Source organism: Xyrauchen texanus, chromosome 41 (genome assembly GCF_025860055.1).
Source record: "Xyrauchen texanus isolate HMW12.3.18 chromosome 41, RBS_HiC_50CHRs, whole genome shotgun sequence".
Classification (NCBI taxonomy): Eukaryota; Metazoa; Chordata; class Actinopteri; order Cypriniformes; family Catostomidae; genus Xyrauchen; species Xyrauchen texanus.
This window is the reverse complement of record NC_068316.1, coordinates 7,184,860-7,212,854: the sequence shown is the minus strand read 5'-3', so window position 1 is coordinate 7,212,854 and position 27,995 is coordinate 7,184,860. Positions and strand designations below refer to the sequence as shown.

At 38.9% G+C, this 27,995-nt stretch overlaps 1 protein-coding gene across 1 annotated transcript in view; it reads right to left on the bottom strand.

The window, feature by feature from the left end:
• Window positions 1-27,995, bottom strand: part of cubn (cubilin (intrinsic factor-cobalamin receptor)) — a 47,679-nt gene that overhangs the window by 11,569 nt on the left and 8,115 nt on the right. Inside the window, exons 13-50 of the mRNA XM_052113729.1 lie at window positions 27,499-27,733; window positions 27,088-27,269; window positions 26,831-26,993; window positions 25,950-26,140; window positions 25,119-25,275; window positions 24,656-24,834; window positions 24,217-24,382; window positions 23,523-23,748; window positions 23,264-23,394; window positions 21,432-21,618; window positions 21,150-21,310; window positions 20,864-21,045; window positions 20,522-20,678; window positions 18,501-18,688; window positions 16,385-16,544; window positions 12,197-12,378; window positions 10,667-10,841; window positions 9,892-10,073; window positions 9,593-9,749; window positions 9,385-9,501; window positions 8,930-9,043; window positions 8,505-8,633; window positions 8,280-8,412; window positions 7,974-8,179; window positions 5,599-5,780; window positions 5,146-5,338; window positions 4,863-5,060; window positions 4,630-4,776; window positions 4,354-4,544; window positions 4,053-4,221; window positions 3,564-3,738; window positions 3,300-3,478; window positions 3,005-3,214; window positions 2,777-2,917; window positions 2,254-2,435; window positions 1,378-1,549; window positions 460-657; window positions 207-356 (exon numbers count right to left, since the gene is read on the bottom strand). Of these exons, the coding sequence (XP_051969689.1) occupies window positions 207-356; window positions 460-657; window positions 1,378-1,549; window positions 2,254-2,435; window positions 2,777-2,917; window positions 3,005-3,214; window positions 3,300-3,478; window positions 3,564-3,738; window positions 4,053-4,221; window positions 4,354-4,544; window positions 4,630-4,776; window positions 4,863-5,060; window positions 5,146-5,338; window positions 5,599-5,780; window positions 7,974-8,179; window positions 8,280-8,412; window positions 8,505-8,633; window positions 8,930-9,043; window positions 9,385-9,501; window positions 9,593-9,749; window positions 9,892-10,073; window positions 10,667-10,841; window positions 12,197-12,378; window positions 16,385-16,544; window positions 18,501-18,688; window positions 20,522-20,678; window positions 20,864-21,045; window positions 21,150-21,310; window positions 21,432-21,618; window positions 23,264-23,394; window positions 23,523-23,748; window positions 24,217-24,382; window positions 24,656-24,834; window positions 25,119-25,275; window positions 25,950-26,140; window positions 26,831-26,993; window positions 27,088-27,269; window positions 27,499-27,733 (6,547 nt within the window). The remainder of the gene's footprint in view (window positions 1-206; window positions 357-459; window positions 658-1,377; window positions 1,550-2,253; window positions 2,436-2,776; window positions 2,918-3,004; window positions 3,215-3,299; window positions 3,479-3,563; window positions 3,739-4,052; window positions 4,222-4,353; window positions 4,545-4,629; window positions 4,777-4,862; window positions 5,061-5,145; window positions 5,339-5,598; window positions 5,781-7,973; window positions 8,180-8,279; window positions 8,413-8,504; window positions 8,634-8,929; window positions 9,044-9,384; window positions 9,502-9,592; window positions 9,750-9,891; window positions 10,074-10,666; window positions 10,842-12,196; window positions 12,379-16,384; window positions 16,545-18,500; window positions 18,689-20,521; window positions 20,679-20,863; window positions 21,046-21,149; window positions 21,311-21,431; window positions 21,619-23,263; window positions 23,395-23,522; window positions 23,749-24,216; window positions 24,383-24,655; window positions 24,835-25,118; window positions 25,276-25,949; window positions 26,141-26,830; window positions 26,994-27,087; window positions 27,270-27,498; window positions 27,734-27,995) is intronic.

Below are 27,995 nucleotides of genomic sequence, written 5' to 3'. Positions count from 1 at the left end.
TTTAATGGAGCTGAGATCCTTGTGCTTAAGTTCCTGCTGAAAAAACCCTTGCTGGTCTTTAGCTAGTCTCCCAGCCTGGCCAAGCTGGTTTTCAACTTGTCTGGCTGGTCTTCCAGCCTAGTCAGCTGAAAAGTGCCTAAAACCTCTACAATCAGTCAAGAGACCAGCTAAGACCAGCAAAATAACTTAGGATTTATGGGTGTTACCTGAAAAGTAATACGTGGCTTTAAAGCCCAGGTCAACTACAGCCTCATCAGACAGAAAGTGAACCCAGAGTTTAGAGGTCGACACCACTATGGGGATACTTGGAGGGGACTGACCACAGAAACGGGACAAGAGCTCTCCATTCATATCACCTGCATGAGAAGTACAGACACAATAGACCATAAATATTTGCTTTTCATCAGCTTCAAAATTGAGTCAAACTGAGTCTCTCTTAGTACATGAGGAAACCCTTACCCATTCTGAACTCCAAGTAGTCCCACTCACAGGTTTGGTGATGTTCTAGATAGAGCTCATCTATAATAACCACAATGGAGGAATTCACATGCTGCGGGTTCTGGATCAGCCATTCACAGTTCAGGTTGTTGCTGTAGTTTCCGTTGCCAAAGTTAGGCGAGGTGAAGTTTCCGGGTTCACTGAGTATCCCACCACATACTACAGTAAGAGCGAGTATTCATGGATGAAATCGGGATCCGAAACAGAATGAATTCAATATGTGCAATACAGAACTTGTGGCAATATAATAGGAATATTCCAGGTTCAATACAAGTTAAGCTCAATCAAAAGCATTTGTGGCATAATGTTTATTAACACAAACAATAGCTTTGATTAAAAAACTAAATAAACTGAAAACAAAAATTGCCATTACTTTACAATAAAGCACTAACAGTGGAAGTGAATGGGGCCAGTCTTTAAATGTTAAAATATGCACTGATTAAAAGTAGTGTCACAAGAGGTAAACATTATTTTAGTGTGAATAATTAGCATAATAACCTTGCCTCTGTAAAAATATATCCTATCTTACAACTTCATTGTCATGATGATGCAATACAGCTAAACCCAGTAATCCAGTAAATGCTGTAACACCAATAAATCTCAGATTTTATCCCAACATTATCCTAAAATCATGTTAACATGTATAATATTTACGTCTTGTGGCTATACTTTTGAAACAGTGTGTATTTTAATGTTTATTGACTGGCTCCATTGACTACCACTGTAAGTGCATAACTGTAACTGGGATTTTTGCATTTCTTCAAATAAACCAGTGGAAATAATTTTTTGTGGAAATCAACATTAAGGCACAAATGCTATCAATTTTGCTTAACTTCTATTTAGCCCAAAATACTCCTTTAAAAAGGTGTTTTCCCTCACCTGCTTCTTCCTCCGAAGAGTAATCTGCCTTGAATCCACCATTGGACACAACTGCATCGGTGCTGAAAATTACGGTCATAGTATTTCCAGAAGATTTCACCTGGGTTCCAGCAGGGACTGTACCACATAAACGATCCAATCGAGGAGCACTGGGTCCTAAACCATTTAGGACCTACACATCAAGGAATTCAAAACAGTAATGCCTTGATTCAATCATACTACAATATTATAGCTTTGGAGAAACATACATGATCCATATACCACCCAGATTGCCTGGTGCCAAGAGTTCCAATTACTAATTCACAAAGATTGTGTCAGCTTTAGCTGTATCATGTTGCGACTGTTTTTGTGCCATGTTAAAATAAAAAAATCTACAAGTTCAAGAATTAAGTCGTTACATTACGAGAATTAGGTTGTAATGATTTGAGAATGTCATAATAGGCCTTTTATGACAATAGTCATAATATTTTGAGGATAAAGTCAAAATTATTATGAATTACTTTCATAATAGGCCTTTTATGAGAATAAAGATATAAAGTTTCGAGAATAAAGACGTAACATTGCAAGATTAAAGCAGTAATATTTAGAAATTAAGTCAAAATGAAGCTAATTAAGTCATATAATTATGATATTAGTGTCATAGCACTACGATAGTAGTCATAATATTATGAGAATAAACTGAATAAGCATTATGAAATTGAAGTAGTAATGTTTTGAGTATAAAGTTGTAAAGGTAAACTATGGCCATTTTCTCGTAATGTTACAAATTTTTTCTCAAAATCTAAATGTTTTATTTTATTTTAAAGTGCACTAAAATCCCATTGTATCATGTGGCATTAGCCAACTTTTATAAGTGTAACAGAGACATGACCTTACCTCCACAAAGTCATACAGGCAGGTATTGTGGTCCTCCAGCCTCAGGTCAATGATGGTAAGGGTGACCCTACGACCTGGAGGAACAGTGATTCTCCAGCTACATACTCGGCTGTGGGGGTACAGATTGGGATAGTTGGGAGATGAGATGGTCCCAAATGGTGCATTCAGATCACCTCCACACTCTGTAAGAGAAATGATGTCATCTTATTACCATAGCCAGCAACATAACTTTGCAAGGGACTGTTCAGACCGAATACGTTCTTGCGCTAAAAACCTAGACACAGTGCAACAATCAAAGCAGAACGCAGGTGTCTCGAGACGCATTTGTAAAAGTTTAAGATCTTTTTATCTTGACATGGCATCTTAAAAATATGGCGCTCCTGTGCGAGATAATTAAAACAACTGCAAGATGTGGCGCAACATTAAAATAAGTTTGTCTAGAGCGCATTTACATTGAAAAACAACGTGGATGGACACAAAAATCCTTTTCGTAGTAACTACACCACCACAACTGCTCACTTGCCTTCAACACTGGCTTCAAATGACAGGCTAAATCCTGCTGCATTCCCACTACCATCACTAACAAATTTGACATAGGCAAAACTGTCTCCAGTGTCCATGGGAGATGGAAGGCTGTTTCCACAGTGTTTCCCCAACAGGCGTCCTGGAGAGAAGGAAAGGTTTCATTATTGACCCTAACAATAAAACGACACTCACAGCATGCAATGTTTTCTTCAAGATGAGCTCAAACCTGAGGCGTTATATTCACGGATTTCTACAAAGTCATTGGCGCAATCGGAGGAGCTCTGCAGATCAAGAGTCGTGTAAGTGATGGTCAGATAATGTCCAGTGGGACCCTCCAAGTACCATTCGCAGTTCGAGTTGTCTGGATAATTTGAGTCCGGATAACCAGGGCTATGGATCATACCACTCTGACCAATGTATGTACCTCCACATGTAGCTATTTAGGGAAACAAAATTCTTATAGCCATTAAGGTTGGAAAAATAGTTTAATTTGTGTGTTATAGAGATTAAATATGGATTACCAATTGAGTACTTGGCTTTGAAACCAATATGTGTAACGCTGGTGTCAGTTCGGAATCGTATATACATGTTGGTGCCAGTTGAATGCTGCGTAGATGGCCGAGTGTTGCCACAAAGCCTGCCAATCAAATCAGCATTTGATGTGGGACCATCACGAACCTCAACGTAGTCATAAAGACATCTAAGGGAGAAGATTAAGATCACTTATTATTGTTAGATGCATTTATTGTAAGCTTTTTGCTTGTTCTAAAATAGATGCAACATACCCAGAATGAGGCTCAACGTAGAAATCACCCTCAAAGTCGAGTTGTACAGCCTCACCATTGGGAACGGTGATTATCCAAACACAATCAATGTTTTGGGGGTAGTTTGATGGATAGTTAGGAGATGTGATGTATCCTGGTGGATCGCCATCATTTAGCTCAATAACACCACCACAAGCTGCAGAGTAATATAGAGATTTACTACAATTATTTTAATTTCGATCACTACTGAATGTCGAATGAATCTAAATTGAATCTAAAGGAAATTTAAATGAAACTGTTATTGTAGCAACAATCCTAGGATAAAAGGTTTCTTTATTGCACAAACTAAACGGTTACCTACTAAATATTTACATGTTGCTACTTGCTCAGTGTTTGCTTACGAGATTGCACACCTATAACTGGGTTTCCATCCACATATTTTTATGCGAATTTCGTCAATTGTATAAAAATGCTGGATGGAAACGCCAAGATGAAAAGTTCGCTGTTTACCTGAACTATGGGCTTCAAAAACCATTTTGAAGCCATTTCCTTCATTGGAGCCATCTGAGACAAAGTGGGCATAGAGACTGTTGTCCGTGGTCTGCAATGTGGATGGAGGGCTGGATCCACAAAGACGCCCTGATAGAGTTGGTGAGTTGCCATCAGGTCCATTGCGTAACTAATACAAAAGAATCAAAATAAACATTTAAATCTTCAAATAAAAAGACTTTCCAAGAAAGTCTTGGAAAGTCCAAGAAAATAAATTCTTGGACCAATGACTGATCTGATTCCATCTCCTACAGGATCTCACCTCCAAGTAGTCACCAGAGCTGCACTGTGTGCCAAAGCCCTGAATTTGGAAAGGGTTTTGGAAGTTTACAGACACTCTAAACCCTGGTGTGACCATTATTTGCCAATTGCAATTCAGGTTGGGCTTGTAGTTCTGTGGATACTGAGGAGAACTTAGAACACCTCTGTCCGTATGGAGGAAACCACCACAACCTGATAGAGAAGCAGAGAAAAATAGCTCATCCTCTTGATTATTCACATCATATGATTTTATAATTTCTGGTAACTCGCTGCTCACCTCTAGAATAGGTGGCATTGAAACCCCTTCCGAAAATGCTGCCGTCAGATGTGAATTGCAGGAACATGGCGTCACCGGTAGAATGGAGAGAACCAGGCAGTTGGCGTCCGCAAATTCTTGTGATCAGTGGAGAAAGATTGGTTTCACCTTAGAAGAAAACATACCTGAGATCAAGTCTCGAAAGTTTCCAGTTGGTATTTATGTTAAAGTGAATTTTTATGACAAACGCCTACCATCCCTGATGACCAGACTGTCATGGAGACATGAAACCTCATCTTCAATGTCCAGAGAAAGCAGGTTAAACTCTATGATGGAATTGGGAGAGCGAATGATCCATGAACACTCAAGGTTAGGCTCATACTGCTCAGGCCATCCTGGAGAGAAGAGGAACCGGGGAGTGTCGGCTGTCATCAAAGCTCCTCCACATGCTCCTGAATATAAAGGATGAAAAATAGTGACCGTTTTTGATTTGATCAAGATCTGAGAGTCAAAAGTAGAATATTTACATGAACTGACCTGGCTCTATAGTGGGCAGGGGACCAGAACTCTGAATGGCCGTCCACTCGATTAGGAAGCCTTTTCCTCCAAAGGAATTGTCAGATTTGAATTCAAGAGTCACAGTGCTTCCAGAACTTCTTACTGGGTTTGGCAGAGTCAGGCCACAGAACTCACCCAGAAGGTAGCCATTGGTGTTCGAACCATCAAATATCTAGTGTAGGGGAGAAGCTTTAAGCTCCAACATCATCATCATTAGATACCTGCCTACATTTATTGTCTATTAAACCATTATGGCATTTAAAGGCACAGTTCACCCCAAAACGTTGTTTAATTAATATCTCGGTCCTTCTGTTCATATATAGAAAGTCATATGGGTTCGGAACAACACGAGGGTGAGTAAATGATGACAGAATTGTTCATTTCATGGTGAACTATTTCTTTAGGAGGTGTGTTTTATATGAAAATGCAGACCTTGAGCTTGTCATAATAGCAATTGAACAGGTCCTCGATGTCAATATCCAGGAAATGGATTTCTATGTAGGAGTCTGCATTCACGGTGATGGTCCAGCGGTAGTCTGCATTGTTTGGGTAGGTGCGTGGGTAAAGAGGGGAGGCAATCTGGCCTGAACTGCCCGTGATCTCATTGCCATACACTGAGGAAGGAGAAATAGTGCAGAAATATACCTTGAGAGACAAGCAGTGTTCATTTTATACCGTTTTTTGTTATAGTTTTAGTATTTTGATGAAAATTTTCATTTTTCCTTTAAATTTAGTCAATATTTCATCATGTCATATTCATAAATTTGAGTCAAAATGGCATATCAATGAAAAATTACATATTTTAGTTGATAATAAACTGCAAAATGACTGTAATATACCAAACTTAAATTTTTTTTTTTTAAATATTCATACATTTTGAAATTTTTTTAAGGTAATTGACCTTAAGGTCCAAGAGTAAAATGTGATATTTACCAGAAGAAAAAACAAAACAATAAAAACAAGTTTGTAGGAATGTCGTTTTTTGTGTCCATGTTGGTTTAATACATATTTTATTGGAAAACATTTCTAGCATTTTCTACGAACAAAATAATTTAAGTGTAACCATCAAGTAAAATGTACTATAATATTTTCTTGCACCTTAATAGATGTGAATTTACACTTATTTCAACTTGTTAAAAAAAAATTATAATTAAATAATATCTGATTTTTTTTTGGTTACTCCATTTGACCATGTGCCTTTTCATAAACATGTCAAAATATTTGGTGTTTTTAAATTTATTTATTTATTTACATCACACAGTCATGAGGGTCTAAAGGGCTTCTCTCTGTTTTATTTTTTATTTTGAATGGCTACCGGCATGTTGGTTACACCACTTGACTGGTGGACAAAATTTTTCAAATATTACTATCCATCCATCCATCGTCAACCGCTTATCCTGTGTACAGGGTCGCGGGGGGCTGGAGCCTATCCCAGCTAACATTGGGCGAAAGGCGGGGGACACCCTGGACAGGTCGCCAGTCCATCGCAGGGCCACACATAGACAGATATACACTCACACTCACCTCCACATCCACATCCACATCCACACCTAGGGCAATTTTTTGGAGACACCAATTAACCTAGCCTGCATGTCTTTTTGGATGGTGGGAGGAAGCCGGAGTACCCGGAGAGAACCAACGCAGACACAGGGAGAACATGCAAACTCCACACAGAAAGGCCGGGGCAACCAGGGTTTGAACCCACGACCTTCTTGCTGTGAGGCGACAGTGCTAACCGCTGCACCACCGCCATAATAATAATAATAATAATGATTCCAAACTACTTAGACCAACATTTCTTTTTATTAAAATTTTAGCTTTTAATTACACTTTTTGTATTTATTTATCTATTTATTTTATTATTATTTTTAAACCAGTTTTTTTAATTAAGCCCGAGAAAACATTACTCAGAAATTGAAAACATGTTCATCATAGTTGAGGTGTATTAAAGTACTATTTGTTTGTTTTTTTTTCCCCAATTTGGACTACTCAATTCCCAATGCTCTCTAAGTCCTTTTGGTGGCGTAGTGACTCGTCTCAATCCGGGTGGCAGAGGACGAATCTCAGTTGCCTCCGCGTCTGAGACAGTCAATCCGCACATCTTATCACATGGCATGTTGAGCATTACCGCGGAGACGCTATTCTCCATGGCATCGACGCACAACTCACAACGCGCCCCACCAAGAGCAAGAACCACACATTATAGCGACCACGTGGAGGCTTCCCCATGTGACTCTACCCTCCCTAGCAACCGGACCGGTTGGGTTGCTTAGGAGACCTGGCTGGAGTCACTCAGCATGGCCTGGATTCGAACTTGTGACTCCAGGCATGATAGTCAGCATCAATACTCGCTGAGATACCCAGGCCCCCAATTAAAATGGCATTTTTTATGTATATTTAATAACTTAAATGTATAAATACATTGACCCATAAATATAATAATTTAAACATAAATGTAATGTAAAACAAACGAAACTCAGCCTATGCAGGGAAACCCCCAAGATACTATGGAATATTTAAATCAATTCTTTCGATATTTTTCTTCTTCTAAAAACATTGTTTGTGTCACACATGCGAGATGTTCTAATGTCAGAAGATGTTCAGATATTGGCCAGCAAGACTTCAGTGGTCAACCAGCTTCACCAGAAAGATCATGCTGGTCAAGATTTGTTAGCGAACAGCATGGCAATCACCAAATCATAACTAACCAGAATAAACCAGCCTAATTCAGACTGGTCTTCAGGCTGGTCTTTTCAGCAGGTTCTACATCATCATACGAAGCCAAATAATACATTTTTCATACTCACAGTGGGAGAATATGGCTCTGAATCCAGCTCCGCTGACAGAGGAATCCGAGACAAACTTAATCCACAGAATGTGGCCAGTTATGGAGGTGTAGTTGGATGGTAGGGAGTCACCACAGAAACGGTCAACCAGAGCACCGGTAGAGTGCCCTTCACGAATCTCCAGATAGTCGTTATTGCAACCTGTACTTTGCTGTAGCTGAAACATGCTACATCAGAAACCGAGAGAAGAGACTTAATACTGTTGTTATTTTTTTTAATTCATTAAGGGGTATTTTTAAAATCAATGTAACATCCTGATTGGCTCACACGAAGGACAGTTGTAGGCGGTTTCCAGGGGAACTAGTCAAGGTCCATACACACTCCACATTGGGAGGGTATACATCAGGATAGTTTGGACTGTTAAAAGCGCCAGATTCCATAAATAGATGCCCACCACAGCCTGGGAAAATGGGCAAGCACGTCCTTAAATTGCAGCCTTTTTATTAAATATGTCCACTTATGTGTGTTTTGAAAAGAATAATGAAGCCTAACCTGAGGTTGAGGCCATGTAGGTTGCCCTGAAACCTTTCTTAGCGACTGCAAAATCTGAGATGAAGTTTACCACCAGGGCATTGCTGAATGACGTGACTGGATGTGGCAACTCACTCCCACAATATCGACCTCGAAAAGTGTATGAATAATTCAAACTTAAGATCGGTCACTTAAATGTTATGGTATATAAAGTCTTAATTCTGATATCTGTATAAATGTATATACAAAATCCTGATGCAATCAGATTATTAAAGGAAGAGTTCACCCAAAAATATCTCCTTCCGCAGAAGACAGAAAGTCATATGGGTTTGGTAAGACATGAGAATTAGTTAATGATGACAGAATACACATTTTTGGGTGAACTATCTCTTTCAATTACAGTACATGTTCTCTTGTATTATTGGATAAAGAGATTTTGTCTTTACCAACAGATGGGGCTTCATAATTGTCTCCATCCAGGATCTCCACCCTGTCATGCGAGCAGTTACTGTACACAATCTCTACCTCAAAATCAGTGAAGGACAGGGTCACATGATTGACTGAAAGAGGCACATGTTGGGTGAGGTCAAAATATATGTTGATATGTGTAATTTGCATTCTAGGGAATCTAAGAAAGTTTGCAAATAAGCTAAAAGATATCTAGATTCAAAGTGCATTAACTAATGTTAACATATGTATACAACCTTTAACTTTAAAAATGTCTTAGAAATGTTGAAAGTAACATTAATATGAAAACCTTTCCAACCCACCTTTTTATACATTTTGTATAAAATAAAACAGTATGTCAGTTTAGCATTAAACTGGAAATTGGAATTACAAATGTAAAATAGATTGGAAATAAAAAAACGAAATTCAAAACTACAATATTGTTGTTACTTACACGGCTCTTGTGCCAGTATGATCCAGCTACAGTTCTGATTGGGTGGGTAAGAGTACGGGTACCGGGGTGATGCAATAGCCCCGCCCACATCGTCAGTGATTACAGTGGATCCACAAGCTGGAATACAGAAGAGTAACCATTCAGGGATTAACAGTGGAACAAAACCATGGCATAATTGGATGGGTGCATGAATGTCGACGACACTCACTTTCTGAGAACTGGGCACTGAAGCCTTTGTGGTTTTGAGAGTTGTCTGATCTGAAACGAACATAGACGATGTTCTGTGTGGACGTAATGGGAGGAGGCCTGGAGGCTCCGCACACTCTACCCAGAAGAGGAGAAGACTCATCGGGACCATCATGAATCTAGAGAGAAGACACAAATATAATTCTCTGCCTTTAAATTGTTCTACAGTTTTGTTATTTTTGGTGGCTTTTTTTGCCACGAGCCCTAGTTAATATCTGACCCTGGTACACAAGGAAAGCTCTGTAGAAGTCAAGTACTCACAGCCACGTAGTCAAACACGCATGTGATATGACCTTCGATATCCAGATCGGTGAAGTTAAAGAAGACCCGGTGACCCGTGTCCACTGTGATGATCCAGGAACAGTCCACGTTGTCAGGGTAGTTGTTAGGGTACTGAGGAGAGTGGATCTCTCCACTGGGGGCGGTGACAGCCCCTCCACACCCTGAATTTCAGAACGAATTTTCGTTAAAAGAAAAAGTCAGAAAGCTGAAAAATACTGCTTTTACAGGCTGTGATCTAGAAAAATATCGAGGCACATTCGGATCCAATGTTTACATCACATCCTGTCTACTAAGATACCTATATTGATGTGTTCTTCGCTGCCTATGATTTTTCACGATCCTGTGTATGCGGTTTAGCAGTTGGTTGAAAGAATAAAACTGGCAATTAATTTATAAACATACAGTGTGACTCCATTTCTACCAAGACATCTCTCAAGCTCACTGGAACTTGTTTTAGATCATTAGATATGACATTATGGTGCCTTGGAAGGCCCTTACGAGGAGTATTCTTACACAAAATGCTACCGGTAACGTCATTTAGAGGTCGTCTGTAATACCATTTTGGTGCTGATGTCTGAATGGTAGGAAAACTGATAAAAGATGGAAACCCATTGCATGTCTGAAAAGCAGATTTGGTACATTTACCAGAAAAGGCAATTTATATGTCTCATGTGTGAATGTGGCAATAGACTGACTTGGACAGAGAGGTAGCAGCAGCCTTCATGAGTGTTAAAACAGGAAAAAAAAAATTCACCTCCTGGGACCTCTTGCCAGGTTGCGTTGAAGCCCTTGCCACTCACGACTGAATCAGTCTTGAATAGAACAGTGATGGTGTTACTTGTGCTGGCCACCTGCAGAGGGTTACTTGAAGGGCGTGTGGTGCAGAGCTGGGCCAGCCGTGGAGAGGACAGGTCAGGCCCTCCGTACAACTAGACAAAGGGCAAAGGTGAGGAGATACTTACAGACTGGACATTTAGAATACTTATTACGTGACACACGATTTTGGGAAAAATCATAAATGCCGATTATTACCCTAGAGATTGTAATTGGGATTCATTTAAATTAATATTATTTACATAAAAATAGTTGTTTTGTGCAGAGCATCTGCATGCCATATACTTTATATAGGCTGTATATCAAAAACATTTGGGTGAGAAAAGACTGAAACAGTTTCAGAAGACATGGATTAAATCACTGGAGTCATATGGATTACTTTTCTACTGCCTTTATGTGCTTTTTAGAGCTTTAAAATTTTGGTCACCATTCACTTGCATTGTAAGGACCTACAGAGCTGCGATATTCTTCTAAAAAACTTTGTCAGTGTTCTGAAAAAGAAAGACATACACATCTGGGATGGCATGATGGTGAGTAAATGACAACAGATTTTCATTTTTCAGTGAACTATTCCTCTAACGCCTACCGAGTAAACAAACATGCCAAAATCATAATGAATCATAATTCACTATGATGAAACCAAAACATCAGTGCTGTTTAAAAATAATGTCTGTATGAGAAAGAACAACTGTATAAATCTGAAATATGTAGTGAGGGTATATGGATTTTGAAGGGCATCTGTGTGTGTGTGTGTGTGTGTGTGTGTGTGTGTGTGTGTGTGTGTGTGTGTGTGTGTGTGTAGAGAGTGAATGTGAATGTCTCCTAAGCCCTGTCTCTGAGCTCTGATTTCCAATTAATTTCTGCCCTGTTAGCTCCATTCAATGCTACAGTGTAAGTCAGCATTCCACAAATCTACACTACAAAACCCACTCTCACAGAGCCTGGTAGGTGCCAACTGGGCATGAGCAGGCACAGACACCCACACAATCATATTGAATTGTGTTCTAATAATGACAGATGTGTAAGGCATTTTGACTGTAATGGACAGAATATCACCTAATACAGTTAAAAGGTTCAATTTTAAACATTAGACATTTGTCAAAACGTACACTATACAACCCAAGCACACTTAATAGTATACTGCACATTTTAGAAATCACAGTAGGTTATCTGGTTATTCCATACATGTAGAAAATCTCCATAGTAAACACAATGAATTGTTAAAAAAATAGAACGAGTTTTATAGTAGTATGCCACTAGAGAACCAAAAACTGATTAGCAAATCAATTAGATTTAAAAACTTTTCCACATTTTCTGAAGATGATTATTTTACTTGCAGTGATATAGTACTTTGTCTGGGCCTCAAAGCTGGCTATAGCATATTTAAGACTTATATGAGAGGGTGAATGTTGGAGAAACAGAATTAAACAACACAAATTTATGGTTGTACCTCCAGCTTGTCAAAACTGCAGTCAGGATGATACTCTACGTCAAACTCAAGAATGGTGATGGAGATGCTACTGCCAGGGCTGGTGTGGATGTACCAGATGCACTCACGGTTTGCTGGGTATTTATTAGGATAGCCTGGGCTGTTGAAGGAACCAGAGGGCCCGATGAGCTCCCCTCCACAACCTGCAGAGGGTGAAAGTGAGGCACTTTGACTCACGTTTTTTATCACGTTTACACATTAAACACATTTAAAATAAGATCTAAGCTGAAAGAGCAGACATTATGTAATGATCTAATTATAATATTGTAGATTTATCTCCAAATCCGCTCAGCTCTATTCACATGCAACCTAATATTTTATGGTACTACCATGTTATTCTTTGAAGCACCATTTAAATATCATGGCTCATGAATATGGTAATCATTCAGCAACATGGTATAATATATTCACCAATTACCATAGTTTTCATATCTGGTTCTATAGAACCGCCAGAGAATTTAAAGAAATTCTGATTATTTTGTTTGGTGTAATTTCCTGTCTATAAGTAAATGTGGTTTAAGATGCCAAAGAGAACAGACAGTTACAATTTTCAGACCGGAAAAAGGTCTCGTACCAATCTTATCAGAGGAAATGATATGCCACATTGGCTCTCTCTGCCAGAAAGGCAATAGCAACATGATTAAAATGTGGTCATTGTAACATGATTGGTCAAACGGTTTCATTCTCCTCACCCCCACCCTCACTCTTAATCAATAAGATCAATCTTTGCGGCGTCCATGAGTCTGAGAGAGGACAAAGGAAGGGAGGAGCTACTTTATAGTCTTTCAAAATGGATGAATTGCCTTGCGACTGTGAAATGCATTCATTTTAATATTACATTAAAGGTGAAGAATGTAATTTCTACCTACAACTTAACAACGTTATTGCAAAAAATAACAACTGTTTACAAATTGGTTTCTCAAATTCACCTTCTGCTCATCCACCATTGCTCACCAAACACTAATCCTGCTGCAAACTCACACTATTGGTTGAGACAGAAGTTGGCATGTTGGACTGCTCAAACAAACAAAGCAATGTTTTGATACCAAGCAGTGTTTTTCGATTTACAAAATAATGGTTCTTTTGAATCTACTGGGCAACCAGTGTAGTGCGGATCCAAAACGAATTACTCTTCTGAACCAGTTCTTTTGAATCTACAGTGAAAACCACACAGCGCTACCAGTGTAGTCCGATTCATATCAAATTACTCTTATGAACTGGTTCTTTTGAATCAACAGCATGAAATTACAGTAAGACCAGTGTAGTGCGTTTCCTAAATGAATGATTCTTATGAACCGGTTCTATTGAATCAACAGTGAAAAACACACAGTGCTACCAGTGTAGTTAGATTCACGACAAATGACTCTTATAAGCTGATTTTTTTGAATCTATTGTGCAACAAGTGAAGTGCGGTTCCAAAACGAATGACTCTTATGAGCCGGTTCTTTTGAGTCTACAGCGAAAAACACACGGCGTGACCAGTGTAGTCCGATTCATGACAAATGACTCTTATAAGCTGATTCTTTTGAATCTATTGTTCAACAAGTGAAGTGCGGTTCCAAAACAAATTACTCTTATAAACCGGTCCTTTTGAATCGACCAGTGTAGTGCACTTCCAAATTAATGATTCAAATGAGCCAGTTCTTTTGAATCAACAGCGCGATACACACAGCTCGGCCACTGTAGTCTGATTCCAGAATGAATGACTCTTATGAGCTTGTTAGTGAATCTGACTTCTGAATAATATATTAGCAAATTTTTGTTTATTTATATATTTCTGTAATTGTTTTATATACACTGGCAGCCAAAAGTTTGGAATAATATACATATTTTGCTCTTATGGAATGAAATTGTTCACCAAATTGTATTCACCAACGTGGCACTCAGCTGATCACAATGTACAGTCAGACATTACTGATGTAAAAAAACAGCACCATAACTGTTTGAAAAAAGTAATTTTTGATCAAATCTAGACAGGCCTCATTTCCATTTCCAGTCATCACTCCAACACCTTATCCTTGAGTAATCATGCTAAATGGCTAATTTGGTACTATAAAATCATTTGTCATTATATCAAACACATTTGAAAGCTATTTGGTTCATTAAATGAAGCTTAACATTGTCTTTGTGTTTGTTTTTGAGTTGCCACAGTATGCAATAGACTGGCATGTCTTAAGGTCAATATTAGGTAATAAATGGCAAAAAAGAATCATCTTTCTTTAGAAACTCATCAGTCAATCATTGTTTTGAGGAATAAAGGCTATACAATGCTTAAAATTGCCAAATATGGAAGATTTCATTCAAACGTGTAACTACAGTCTTGAAAGACAAAGGACAACTGGCTCTAACAAGGACAGAAAGAGATGTGGAAGGTCAGATGTGCAACTAAACAAGAGGATAAGTACATCAGAGTCTCTAGTTTGAGAAATAGACACCTCACATGTCCTCAGCTGACAGCTTCATTGAATTCTACCCGCTCAACACCAGTTTCATGCACAACTGTAAAGAGAAGACTCAGGGGTGCAGGACTTATGGGACGAATTGCAAAGAAATAGACACTTTTGAAACAGAAAAACAAAAAGAAAAGGTTAGAGTGAGTAAAGAAACACAGACATTGGACAACAGATAATTAGAAAAGAGTGTTATGGATCTGAACCCCATTGAGCTTTTGAGGGAGGTGCGTGAGAAGTGCCCGACAAGACAGACACATCTGTGGCAAGTGCTACAGGAAGTGTGGGATGAAAGGTCACCTGAGTATCTGGACAAACGGACAGCTAGAATAACAAGGATCTGCAAAGCTGTCATTACTGCACATGGAGGATTTTTTGATGATAACACTTTGAAGTAGTTTAAGAAGTTCTGAACATTTTATTTCAAATTGTAATAGTAATTTTTCATGTTATTAATGTCCTGACTATACATTGTGATCAGTTGAATGCAACTTTGATGAATAAAAGTACCAATTTCTTTCCATAAGAGCAAAAACTGTACATTATTCCAAACTTTTGGCCACCAGTGTTTATAGTTACAGTATGACCATTACTGAATGGGATTTATGCCTTCTTTAAAAAGTCATGAAAAAGTCAGTGTAAACTTGTTTTTTGCAATGTATCCCTGATTTGTTATATCTGTTCTGAACCTGAAATGATTTCATCATTCGGCAACAGACTGATAAATATGTCTTCCTCCAAAGAAAGGAATGTTAATGCAACCATTAAGGAACCATATTGTTAAGAGGAATCAGAACCAGAATTGCTAAATTCCTTACAAATCCCTTTCCTTAATAGTTTTAAGTGTTTTAACAGATTTTACTTTATCTAACAGGACTGTTGCTGTACATCCACATCTTTGTATCCATGTCCTCCAGAAAAGTGTCTCAAAATTTACTTTTTTGTTGTTTTTCTCTCACGGAATGTTTTTCAGCTGCAGAATAATGCTGTGCACATTACATAATCACACTGTTCTTTTTTTCTACGCATTGTACCCATGGAAACCAAGAACATTTCACTCCAAATAATGACATCATCACACAGGGATGCATAAATGATTCAAGGTTCCAATGGCGCACGCTCTGATCCTGCTCTGACTACAAAAATAACACTGTCCACACCCCACAGCTCTTTGACGCACTATCCCACAAGCACAAAGACATACACATGCACACATCAGACCACTCAGTTAGCAGCACTGATTCCACAGAAAAATATGCCTCAATATTAGACAGATCAATATCCTGTTTTTTTTGCACTGTAATATATGAAAATGAAATTGAAACTTTGATGTACTGTAAATATAACATGGAGCAGTACAGTAACTTTGAAGGATGTCTTCACAGACAGAGAACACTGGTAAGCTCTTATCTCTTACATCTTACATCCAGCTGGCCAATCAGAGCGAATCCTTCCAGAGTGATGTCACCGCTTTGCCCATTAGGACTGCTATTTTTCAAACTGATTCAATTACATCATCCCTCTAGAGACTAAAGGTCACTAACCCCTTGCTGCCCAACAGTAATTTCCCTCTCATATTTCCTTTTATTCTGATTATCTCATTTGTCTTTCCACTGTCCTACACATCCAGATGTTTCTCACAATGCTTTAGGACTGGCACAGGTGATTATTTATACTTTAGTTGTGTTTCGGATCTTACCATTCTGGTACCAGTCCATTTGAAAGCCTCTGAATGATATGGAGACGTCGGACCTGAACACGATGTGGAGGCTGCCACTGGTGGTGGTACTGGCAGGGGGAGGTACGTTCCCACAGAATGTACCAATCAGAGGAGCCTGCTCGTTTGGACCATCGTACAGCTAGACAGAAATAAAGAATTATTTATATACCACTATACAGAAAAAGACTAATATCTGTCATAAGATATAAAACTCCTGATTTCAAAATCAATGACAGGTACAATTGTGGGATACCTTTCACAAAAAAATGCAACCAATGACATCACTAACAGCCCATCTCACCTACTACTTTTGGAATAAAAATGTGTTGTGCTATGGTTGGCTTCTCTACCAATTCTCACATTACATAATGTAGAAGTCAACACACTCCAAAATAACTCACGAAACTTTGAGGCTGCTGTGTGTGTGTATTTACCCATCTATGGGATGAGGTATATGAAAACAGATTTTATTATTTCCCAAGACTGCCAGAGGGAAAGCAAAGCTCAGAAAATAGCTCCATCTTTCCGAGAGGCCCCATGATGTCATCACTATTTGGATCACCATGGTGATGAGTAAACTCAGAAGAACTCAATGGCCCATTGTACGCTTTCAAACACTCTGCCAGTAAATAAGAGTAGTGATTGCATCACAAAGGTTGCATCCAAAAACTAGAAACAAGTAAGGTGCTTTTCAAACTGTTCTGAGACAAGAGGTCCATTAATTAAAAAAACGCTGCGGGTTAAGCCGTTAACTGATTAGACAGCAAGGCAGCAAGTCAGCTTCCAGCGTGTCCAGCGTGAATTTGACTTCTTGACCCTTCATACAGGGAAATATTAATATAATACAAGCATATACAACTCTTTAGCCATGAAAAGACATGTGGATGTTCAATTTGACTTAAGTGATCTCTTAAAACCCAACGAGAAATTACATTCACAACTTAATTTATTTTTGAAATGTGAAGCATTTACAAATGAAATGAGCGGGACTTCATTTGATCTAAAATATGGTCTGGGACGTGTAGGCTTAAGGTCAAGTTCATCCTCAAGAATTTCGTAATGTATCCCAATGGTAACACTTTTGTTTAAAATCTATTACTAATTAATTAAATCTATTAGAATCTATTAATGCAATAAAGGAATATTCCGGTTTAATTACAAGTTAAGCTCAATCGACAGCGATGTTGATCACCACAAACATTAATTGTGACTTGTCCCTCCTTTTCTTAAAAAAAAAATCTGGGTTACAGTGAGGCACTTACAATGCAAGTGTATGGGGCCAATCCGTAAACATTTAAATACTCACTGTTTAAAAGAATAGCAACAAGACGTTTAACATTATACTCATTAACATAATTTTAGAGTAATAAAATCATTTAAAAACCTTTTCTGTTTAAAGTTATGTCCAATTTTATAACGTCGTTGCCATGATGATGTAACAGCGTAGACCCCAAAAACAAAGGTAAACACCTTTACAGATCAAATAAGTTTTAATATTATAACTGTTTTAATAGAACAATTAATGTGGGTGCTTTTATAAAATTATAAGTGTTAGATTTCTGCATTTACACTCTTAAAAAATTGGCCCCATTGACTTCCATTGTAAGTGTCTCAATGAAACCTACATTTCTGCTTTTTTTTTTTTTTTAAAGAAAAAATAAAATAAAATTGGTAATTAACATTATAGCACAAATGTTGGCAATTGAGCTTAACTTGTATTGAAACCGTAATATTCCTTTTACTTTTATAACATTTATGTAAACTGGCATTAAATTATGGAGTTATCTTTTGGCAGCATTTTCAAAAGGTTACATTAGCTACAACATAAATAGAGGTTTGGTTACTGGTTAACATTAGCCAATAGCTTGCATGGTCTAAAATAGATGATGTCAGTCAGACAGAAAAATATTTGTCTAAAAGCAGATCAATCTTTTTGATGAAAGATTACGTTGACAAACATTTTTTTATTGGAATTATGTGCACTGATTAATCGTGCACATAAGATCAGAAAGATGTATAAGTAAAAAGTGTAATTTTGATTTCATGTTGAAAGTAAGAATTGAAGAGTTTAATGTTTGAATAAACATGTGCTGACCGTCACATAGTCGAAAGCACAGCCCATGTGTTGCTCCAAGTCAAAGGCAATAAAGGTGTAGTTGATGGTGTTGCCCATGGATGCCTGGATGGTCCAGCTGCAGTCGGAACGATGAGGGTAGTTATTGGGGAAGTTCAAACTCTCAATTCTTCCCCTGGACTGATTTGCAATCAGCACACCCTGGCAAACTACAGAAGCAAAGACAGTCCTGATTAACACCATTTATAGAACAAGATTCTCCCATTTTCTCCCCAATTTGGACTGCCCAATTCCCAATGTGCTCTAGGTCCCCGTGGTGGCATAGTGACTCACCTCAATCCGGGTGGCGGAGGACGAATCTCAGTTGCCTCTAAGACATCAATCCGCTCATCTTATCACGTGGCTTATTCAGCGTGTTACCGTGGAGACCTAGCACGTGTGGAGGCTTCACGCTATTCTCCACGGCATACACGCACAACTCACCACGCGCCCCACCGAGAGTGAGAACCACATTATAGCGACCACGAGGAGGTTAACCCAAAGTGACTCTACCGACCCTAGAAACCCGGCCAATTGGTTGCTTAGGAAGTCTGACAGGAGTCACTCAGCATGCCCTGGATTCGAACTTGCGACTCCAGGTGTGGTAGTCAGCGTCTTTACTTGCTGAGCTTCCCAGGCCCCCAGGAGTCTGCCATTTGAATACAAAATGGTTCCAAATTTCCACCACAAAATGAATGGTGATTTGAGATTTGTTAAAAATTATATTTGTTCATGATGGTGCTGTGATGAATGGATATCCTCTGTAGGACATTTTTAGTAGCCAAATTAAATAAACAAGTGAGAGTGTGAAAAGCGTGCTTTAAGGGAGTTTTATTTCATAAAAGTCCAAACGCTTGCTTGAGTTTTTGAAGATGATTTTAAACACAATGCAAGGTAATGGGACTGAAATTGAAGATACAGCACACATTTACGCTAGAGGCAACTTGCCATGACGATTAGAGCTGGATTTGACCATGCAGTACAATTTTTGCATTTGGGAAACACAGGGATGTTTCTGTTGACAGCCAAATATAAGCTAATGGAATTTCGAAAGGAGAAAGCACGAAGAAAGATAAATAGTGCTGCACTGAGCTCTCAACAGTGATATTTCTCCTTCACCAACATTATTACAACAAGACAAAAAAGCGCTAATCCAACAGTGTCTTTTGAGTTAACTTAAAGGGACAGTTACACCCACAAATGAAATACTTCTCATCATTTACTCGCCCTTATGTCATCTTAAACTTGAATTACTTTCTTCTGTAGAATACAAACAAAGATATTTTGATGGAACCATGATGTGTTTATATCCATTCAATGCAAGTCTATGGGGTCCAAAACATTCGAGCGCCATAAACGGCATAAAGGCAGCATAAAGGAAATCCATATGACTTCAGTGGTTTAAGCCACGTCTTCTGAAGCGATACGATCAGTTTAGGAAGAGAAACAGACAAGGCAAGGTGTAATTGAGTTTCAAATCATGATTGCACCAAGAAGACTGCAGCCTCTAAATTTATAGGGAAAAGGAATTATATTTTGGTCTGTTTCTCCCTCAAAACTGATAATATTGCTTCTGAAGACATGGATTAAAACACTTGAGTCATATGGATTACCTTTACGCTGCCTTGATGTCCTTTCTGGCGCTTGGAAGAGTTGGAACCCATTGACTTGCATTATATGGATAAGCAGTATGCACACATCATATCTCCATCAAAACATCTTTGTTTGTGTTCCGCAGAAGAAAGTAAGTCATACGAGTTTGAGGCAACATAAGGGTGAATGAATGATAAGAGAATTGTCATTTTTGGGTGAACCTTTACCCATGATGAAAACTAGACCACTGAGATACTTGCATTATTCTTGGATTTACAACTGAAGCACTACACAGTGTGTATTTACTCACAGCATAAAAACAATAGATGTGCTTCCCTTAGCATGTACCACTAATAAACCTATACGGATGGTTTGGAGATTGAGGTATGAATTTATTTCTTATCACTCACTGGTTCGGTATTGGGCCAGAAAACCCCCTGTGTGGATGATCTCGTCTGTACGTAGTTTTACAAACAAATTCTCCCTGGAGGAGTTGATGGGTGGAGGAATCTGAGTCCCACACAGTTTAGCCAACTGTGGAGCATTGGTGCTGTTGCCATCATACACCTGGTAAAACATACACACATCTAAGAATGACAGATTCTTAAAGGGATAGTCCACCCAAAATTTAAACTCATCCTCATGATTCACATTTTTTCTTTCATGGAACACAAAAGGAGATGCTAAGCAGTATTTTAATATTGCAATAAATCAATAAATTATCAAAGTTGTCTAAGACAACATTGTCTAACCGCCAAGTAGTCGAAGAAGCAGTTAGAAGAGGACTCCAGGTTAAAATCTCCAAAACTGAGCTCAACGCTACTTCCTGCACTGGTTTTGATGTGCCAATAGCATTCAGCATTGGGGTGGTAAGGCAGAGGGTAGCTGGGGGAGGTGAAATCTCCAGAACTAGTGGTCAACGTCCCACCACAACCTATGACACACAATAAAGAGCAGTCTTGCAGTACATCTTGAAACAGTGCCTAATATTCAGTTGATGCAATATACAAAAACACAAAACACGACAAAAACTCATACCTGATTGTGTACCATCCCAGTGGGCTTTGAACCCCCTGTAGGTGGCCGAGCCATCAGATTGAAACTTCATCCACAGCCTGTTGCTATGAGATACTATTATAGGAGGACCATTTGTTCCACAGTAATTACCAATCAGGGGGGATGTTTCATAGCCTCCATCTCTGTTAAAGAAGTATTTCAAAATAATTTTCAGCTACTTCAAGAGAACAGCTTATTTTAATAATTAAACATTAAGGATAGGCCAAAAAGGGATAAACCAGAGCTTTTATAAAAGTGTTTTACCTGATCTCTAAATAGTCAAAATTGCAGGAAATGGATCCCTCCAAATCAAAGTCTGTGATGTTAAGCATAATCTGCATGTTGACTTCCACAATGATTCTATATACACACTCCCGATTGGTGGGATAATTGTCGGGGTAGTTGGGTGAGTTTAACTCCCCGGTGGATGTTCTAAACACCTCACTGCAGTCTACATGGGCAAAGCAAAGAATTGTGAGATTTAACAACTTGAAATACAATTTTAAAAAGGATGTCTGTAAACTAGTGTCAAAAAGCACTACAAAAAACTTTCTTCTTCTTGTTTTCCAGTAAAAATATCTAGACAGCATCCTTAAAACAAGATGAAATTACTTTTTATTTTTGCCTGATATGGCGTCTAAAAACCGTTCCTGAGTGTGACACTGCGCAACGGTCAAAGACGTCGTCTAACGCTTGCGCACATACAATAGAATAACAATTGTAAAAATTGTATTTCTTTAAAGGAAAATTCTGGGTTCAATACAAGTTAAGGTTAATATAATATTAGCATAATACTGATTACCACAAAATACATTTATATAAAAAAAAAAATACACCTTTTCTTTTAAAAAGCAAAAATCTGGGTTTCAGTGAGGCACTTAAAATGGACGTGAATGGGGCCAGTCCGTAAAAGTAAAAATACTTACTTAAAAATAGCCACAAGACATAAACAATAGTGTGTTAACATGATTTTGGTGAGGAACAATTGCTTATAAACCTTTTCCGTGTAAAGTTATAGCGGATTTTACAACTTTGTTGCAATGGCGATGTAATATCAACAAACCCAAAAACTGTAAAAATGACAATTTAAACAAATTTACGGCTCAAATAATACAGTTTTAACAGAATAATTAAAGTCAGTGCTTTAATTGGCCCAATTCACTTCCATTGTAAGGTACCAATGGATAGCTCAGCGAGCACTGACGCTGACTACCACTCCTGGAGTCACGAGTTCTAATCCAGGGTGTAACTCTAGCCAGGTCTTGGCCTGGTTGCTAGGGAGGGTAGAGTCACATGGGGTAACATCCTCGTGGTCGTGATTAGGGGTTCTCGCTCTAAATGGGGCACGTGGTAAGTGCGGGTGGATCGCGGAGATTAGCATGAGCCTCCATATGTGGAGCCTCGGCTGTTTCATGCACAGCAAGCCACGTGATAAAATGCACAAATTCACGATCTCGAGGTGCTCCGCCACCCGGATTGAGGTGAGTAACCACGCCACCATGGGGACCTACTAAGTAGTGGTAATTGGGCATTCCAAATTGGAAGAAAAAGGGGATTTTTTGTGGTAATCATCATTATGCCACAAATGCTGTCAATTGAGTTTACCTTGTATTAAACCCAGAATATTTCTTTAAGATTTATTCCCTTATTTTTCTTACCCAAAATGTTTGTTCTTGATTTAAGCATACGGCTAACCAAATTTTCAATTCATTAGTTTCAATTGGGATGACGCTCTGTCATAAAACCAAAAGTCGAGAAAATGTAAACTTTTGCTGCATCGTGTTCTGATACATACATCTGTTAAACCAATGGGAATTTCAGAGAGGTGGGCCTAGTTGTCCTTTCGAAAAATCCAATTGGCTGTATTCCCACTTGATTTCAAACTGACTAAGCTCTTTCCAACCCCACAACACATATTCAACCAATTTCTAACTGTTAAGCACTCTCTCAAAGCTTTCTACAGTGTTTAGGTGCTCTATAAACAAATCTGCTTATCATTATACAAACTTTTGAAGCCAAATCCAAGCTTCACTAGCTGTAAATTCATGTCTTTGCAAATTGGATTCTAGTATCCGGTGGCTGCAATAAAATTCTACCTGTGGTCGCATTGATGGAGACATAGTTGGCTGAAAAGCCTTCTCCAGACAGACTGGAGTCAGAGACCAGCAGGACGGTCATCAGACTATCAGTGCTGGTCAGAGATGGAGGAACAGACCGACCACAGAACCTGAATGCAGTAAGCAATAGGATAACCAACATTTCCATTTAAAATACCTAAATGCATTTTTATCGTATCCATTTAAAAACTGTAAAAGACTATCATGGTCAAAAATGTCTAGTTTCTTGGATTCTTACCTGCCCAGAAGGGTGCCAGTCTGTGCTGTCCCGTTATCATAGACCTCCACATAGTCGTATATGCAGTTGGTGTGATACTCCAGGTTAAAGGTTGTGAATGACAGACGGATGAGGTTGCCAGGCTCAACAGAGATGTACCAGGTGCAGTTGGCTCCATGAGGGTAGTTATTTGGATGACCTGGGCTGGTGAATGAACCAGAGGGTTCTGTAAGCGTCTCTCCACAACCTGTTAAAATGAACACAAATGTCTAAGTAGGTAGGTAGTCATTTTTCTAACACTTGTCGATATGGTAATAACTCATGTGTTGCCCACAGTGGGGCTTGAATCTACAACCTTTCGGTTCCCAGCTTAGTTCATTCACCACTATGCCTCACTAGGCCTGGTCTACTCACTATGTTTCAGCCTTCTCTTCAAATGGTTAGGGATATGAACTGGGTAAGAGGTTATGGGTTAGGGAGAACGATGGTGTCAGGGTTATGTTAGGGTTTAGGCTTGGCAAATGCTGGCAAGCATTTTGGTTTGGCCAAAACTAATTATCTTAGTAAGCAGTATAATAATGCTACATTCCCTTTAGGAACAGCTTTTGTATTGGAAGCGTGACTTAAATGCCTTAAAATGCAGTCTAGGTGGCAGGATTCAGAATATAGTACAATATATTCTAATATACAATCTCTATTCAAAGGAAACTCATACCTTGCTCCACTGACCCAAACTCAGCAGTAAACCCATGGTTGGAGATGGATGAATCCGTTTTGAATTGGATAAACATGGACCTCTGTGAGGACTGCAGCATGGAAGGCATCTCAGTTCCACAGTATCGGCCAATCAGAGGGGAGCTGGCAGAAGGACCATCTCTCACCTGAGCAAGTAGAATGTGAAGTTAAAAAGACAGTTCACCCCAAAATGAAAAAATGTTGTAAATGTTAGACTTGGTCCCAACGGAAATTAGATGCAATGAAAGTGCATGGTGACTGAGGCTAACATTCTGCCTAAGATTTACTTTTGGTTTCTATGGAAGAAAGTAAGTTATAAAGGTTTGGAACAATACGAAGAACAACATAATGTTTCAGAAACAAATGTCAGACTATTCTGTAAGTTGACTGGATAGATTAGCGTCACGCTAATGTAGTACCTCCACATGATCGAAGACGCATGTGCTGCTTCCCTCAACGTCAAAAGTGAGGAAGTTTAGAGTGACCACAAAGCCCAAGGGTTGGTTAATGACCCACTCGCACACCTTGTTGTGGGGGTAGGGGTCAGGGTGCAGAGGAGTCCGGATCTGACCAGATCCAGAGAGGGTGCCACCACAAGCTAGTGAAAACAGCAACGTTAAATTCAAGATCATGTCTGAACTTGACTGGGTTAATTTACACTGATATTAAAAAGTAAACAGTAAATATAGTCAAAGCACCAGGATAATTACTGCCCCAAAAACACTCAACAGAAGTACGTAAACGCAGACCACAATTCATGACACAACGCAATTACGCGTTGCATTCTCAGCGTTGCCTCATGGGGCACTATAGCGGTCATTAAACTGTCTGCTTTGTTCAAACTCTGGTTTAATATGATTAAAGGAGGCTTCAGATTCTCACCCATTTCAAATGTCGCCCTGAAACCAGCACGGGATACAGAGCTGTCAGACTTGAAACGGATCCAGAGTCCATTCGTGGTGGATAAAATGGGTGCTGGCAGGACTGTACCACAGTACTTCCCAATGAGAGGGTCTGTCTCACCGGTCCCATCTCGAACCTGGGAAATTTGACCCAGTTAATTCACTGATATTGTGATATTCTAAACTCACAATGCTTATCACTTTTATCACATCCACTCTTATTTAATTAAAGATACTGTACATGCGCTGTACTGGAGCTGTCTAAATGGGGGCATAGTGCCCTCCAAAGGCAAAATGCAGTAACTAGGAATGTAAGACCTGCCTTACAGGTAAAAGAGCCAATCACCTTTTAGATACACACATCACATGTCAATCAATGCGCATGCACATTAGCTATACATGCCTGGAAAATTGCAGTTTTTTTTTTCTCCGTATTATGAGGTAAAGACGCACAATTATGATTCCAGGGTTGTCAGATTATACTGTTGATTTGAAATATGTTCATTGATCGCAATCTTGACAAACAGTTTTGGATATTTTGGTGTTCCCCATTCAAGTAGATAGGAGCTGCAATTTCATGACTGGAAATAGCTTCACGAGGGCATTCCAAAGATGGCCGACAGTGGACTGAACTGCTAGAAAGACTTTGGCTTAACTAAACATTTGATGCCATTTGTCTCAGTTTCGCCATAGTTACTGCATTTTTACTTTGAAGGGCTTTGTGGACTTTTATTGTTTTTATATAATGCTAATTCTAAATACTAGAGATTAACCCTAACCCATAAAGAAATGTTTTGGACACAAATCATACCTCCACATAGTCAAAAAAGCAGCCAACATGAGTTTCTAGGTCCATGTGGGTGAAGTTGAGGGCCACCGTTTCACTGCGTGGCATTCTGATTACATAAATGCACTGCCTATTGTGAGCGTAGTTATTAGGCCAGTTAGGAGAGATGATGATACCTTCACTCTCAGTGAAGACACCACCACAGCCTGGGTCAGCTGATGACATACAATGAATTGCATTACACTCAAGCTATTACAATGTGTATGAAATCAGTGTAAACTGTCAATTATTTCATTAGGTTCCTCTCTGATTTAACAACAATTGCAATGTGAGTTTTGACTTTTTATAGATATAAAACTCAGATAAACTGCTTTATGAGCTGAATGCATTTAAAAGGACAATATTCCACTTATGGATCCATTTAAATGATCGGTTCACCCATAATTCAGCTTCTGGAATTAAAGGGAATGCATTACGATACACCACATTATTTACATATGAAATATGTGAAAAGAAGGAATTAGTGCCCTAAAACCAAAGTGCATTCAGGATCCAGGAGCACATACACGTACCGTCAAAAGGCAAAACAGAGTAATTCCACGTTTTGTCAAACAATGCTTAGCCATGCTCAGAATCAAAGAAAAAAATCCAAAGAAATTTATTTTCAGGACCCTAAAGCTCATATTACACCCCTGTTCTCATTAACGTTATTTGTATATTGTATTACAGTAAAAAAAGATCACAGCGAAAATGAAAGGCAGTACAAAGGGAGTACAACTGCTATACATTTCTAAATGGTTTTTGAGAATCACCCACAAAGTACAAATGGTATCCTCTTTTTCATTCATCCCTGTCTTATAAATCACACTGTCTAATATGTTTTAAACTGCATGAGCTTTACTTACATGGTGAAGTAGTGTATGTAATGTGAAATCCCCGATCGTTGATACTGAAATCAGAGTGAAAGTGGATCCAGGCAGTCGGCCCTGTTGTCTGAAGAGGAGGTGGTGACCCTGTACTGCAGTATTTTCCCAAAACAGGATCTTGTGGGAGCAGTCCATCTCTGATCTACAACACAAAGCCCCAAACTGAAGCTATTTAGACTGCACACACCGAAAATGGTTCATATAATAAAGTTCTGGAGGCAACAGGCCTTGCGTACCTCAAGGTAGTCAAAGTTACAGTTATCATGGTGTTCCAGACTGAGGGTTCCAAAAGCGAAGGTGATAAGCAGACCAGGATTCACATTCACAGTCCAATAGCAGTCACGATTAGGTGGATAGTTACCTGGGTAACCAGGCGACTTAACGTCACCATACGTATTGGTCAGCTCCCCACCACACACTGGAAACAAACAAAAAAAACACAATTGTTCTGAAACTCCAGATTCTTTTAACCCCAAATTATTTGTAAACATCTGTATTTTAATGGTATTTGTCTCTAAAGCTTTTCAAACATAAAGCTTATGTTTCAGATGCGGTCAATACATTGATATTGTATATTTCAGTGTCTGTGCAAACGTGCAAACATATATGTGTGACTGAACCATACTTTACATACAAATTTGGTTTACCTGGTGGCTGGGATTCCCAGGCCACTGTGAAGCCGCCACGACTAATAGTATGGTCAGAGCGGAACCAGAAGTACAGTGAATTGTGCGAGCTGAAGAGTTCGGCTGGTGCGGCAGTGCCACAGTATTTCCCAATCATAAAGGCTGAGGCGCTTTCACCATCATGGATCTGCAGGAAGTCAAAGCTGCAGGAGGCACTATTCTCAATGTCAAAGAAAGGGAAGGTGATCCGCAGAATCTGGGGAGAAGAACAGGTCAGTAGAATTAATTTCCTGTTGCCACTGATTACAATAAAGCACAAAATCAGAAAAACAGAAAACATGTTAAACAATTGTTTTGGCCAGCAAATATTGTAAATAATAAATTGTATAACTATTTAGCCAACATACAAAACCACCTCTATTGATAACACGCATTTGTGTATTTGAACATATGTCTCAAAAATATATAGTTACCGAGATATAGCCCTTGTGACAACAAGACAACTAGTTCAATGAAGT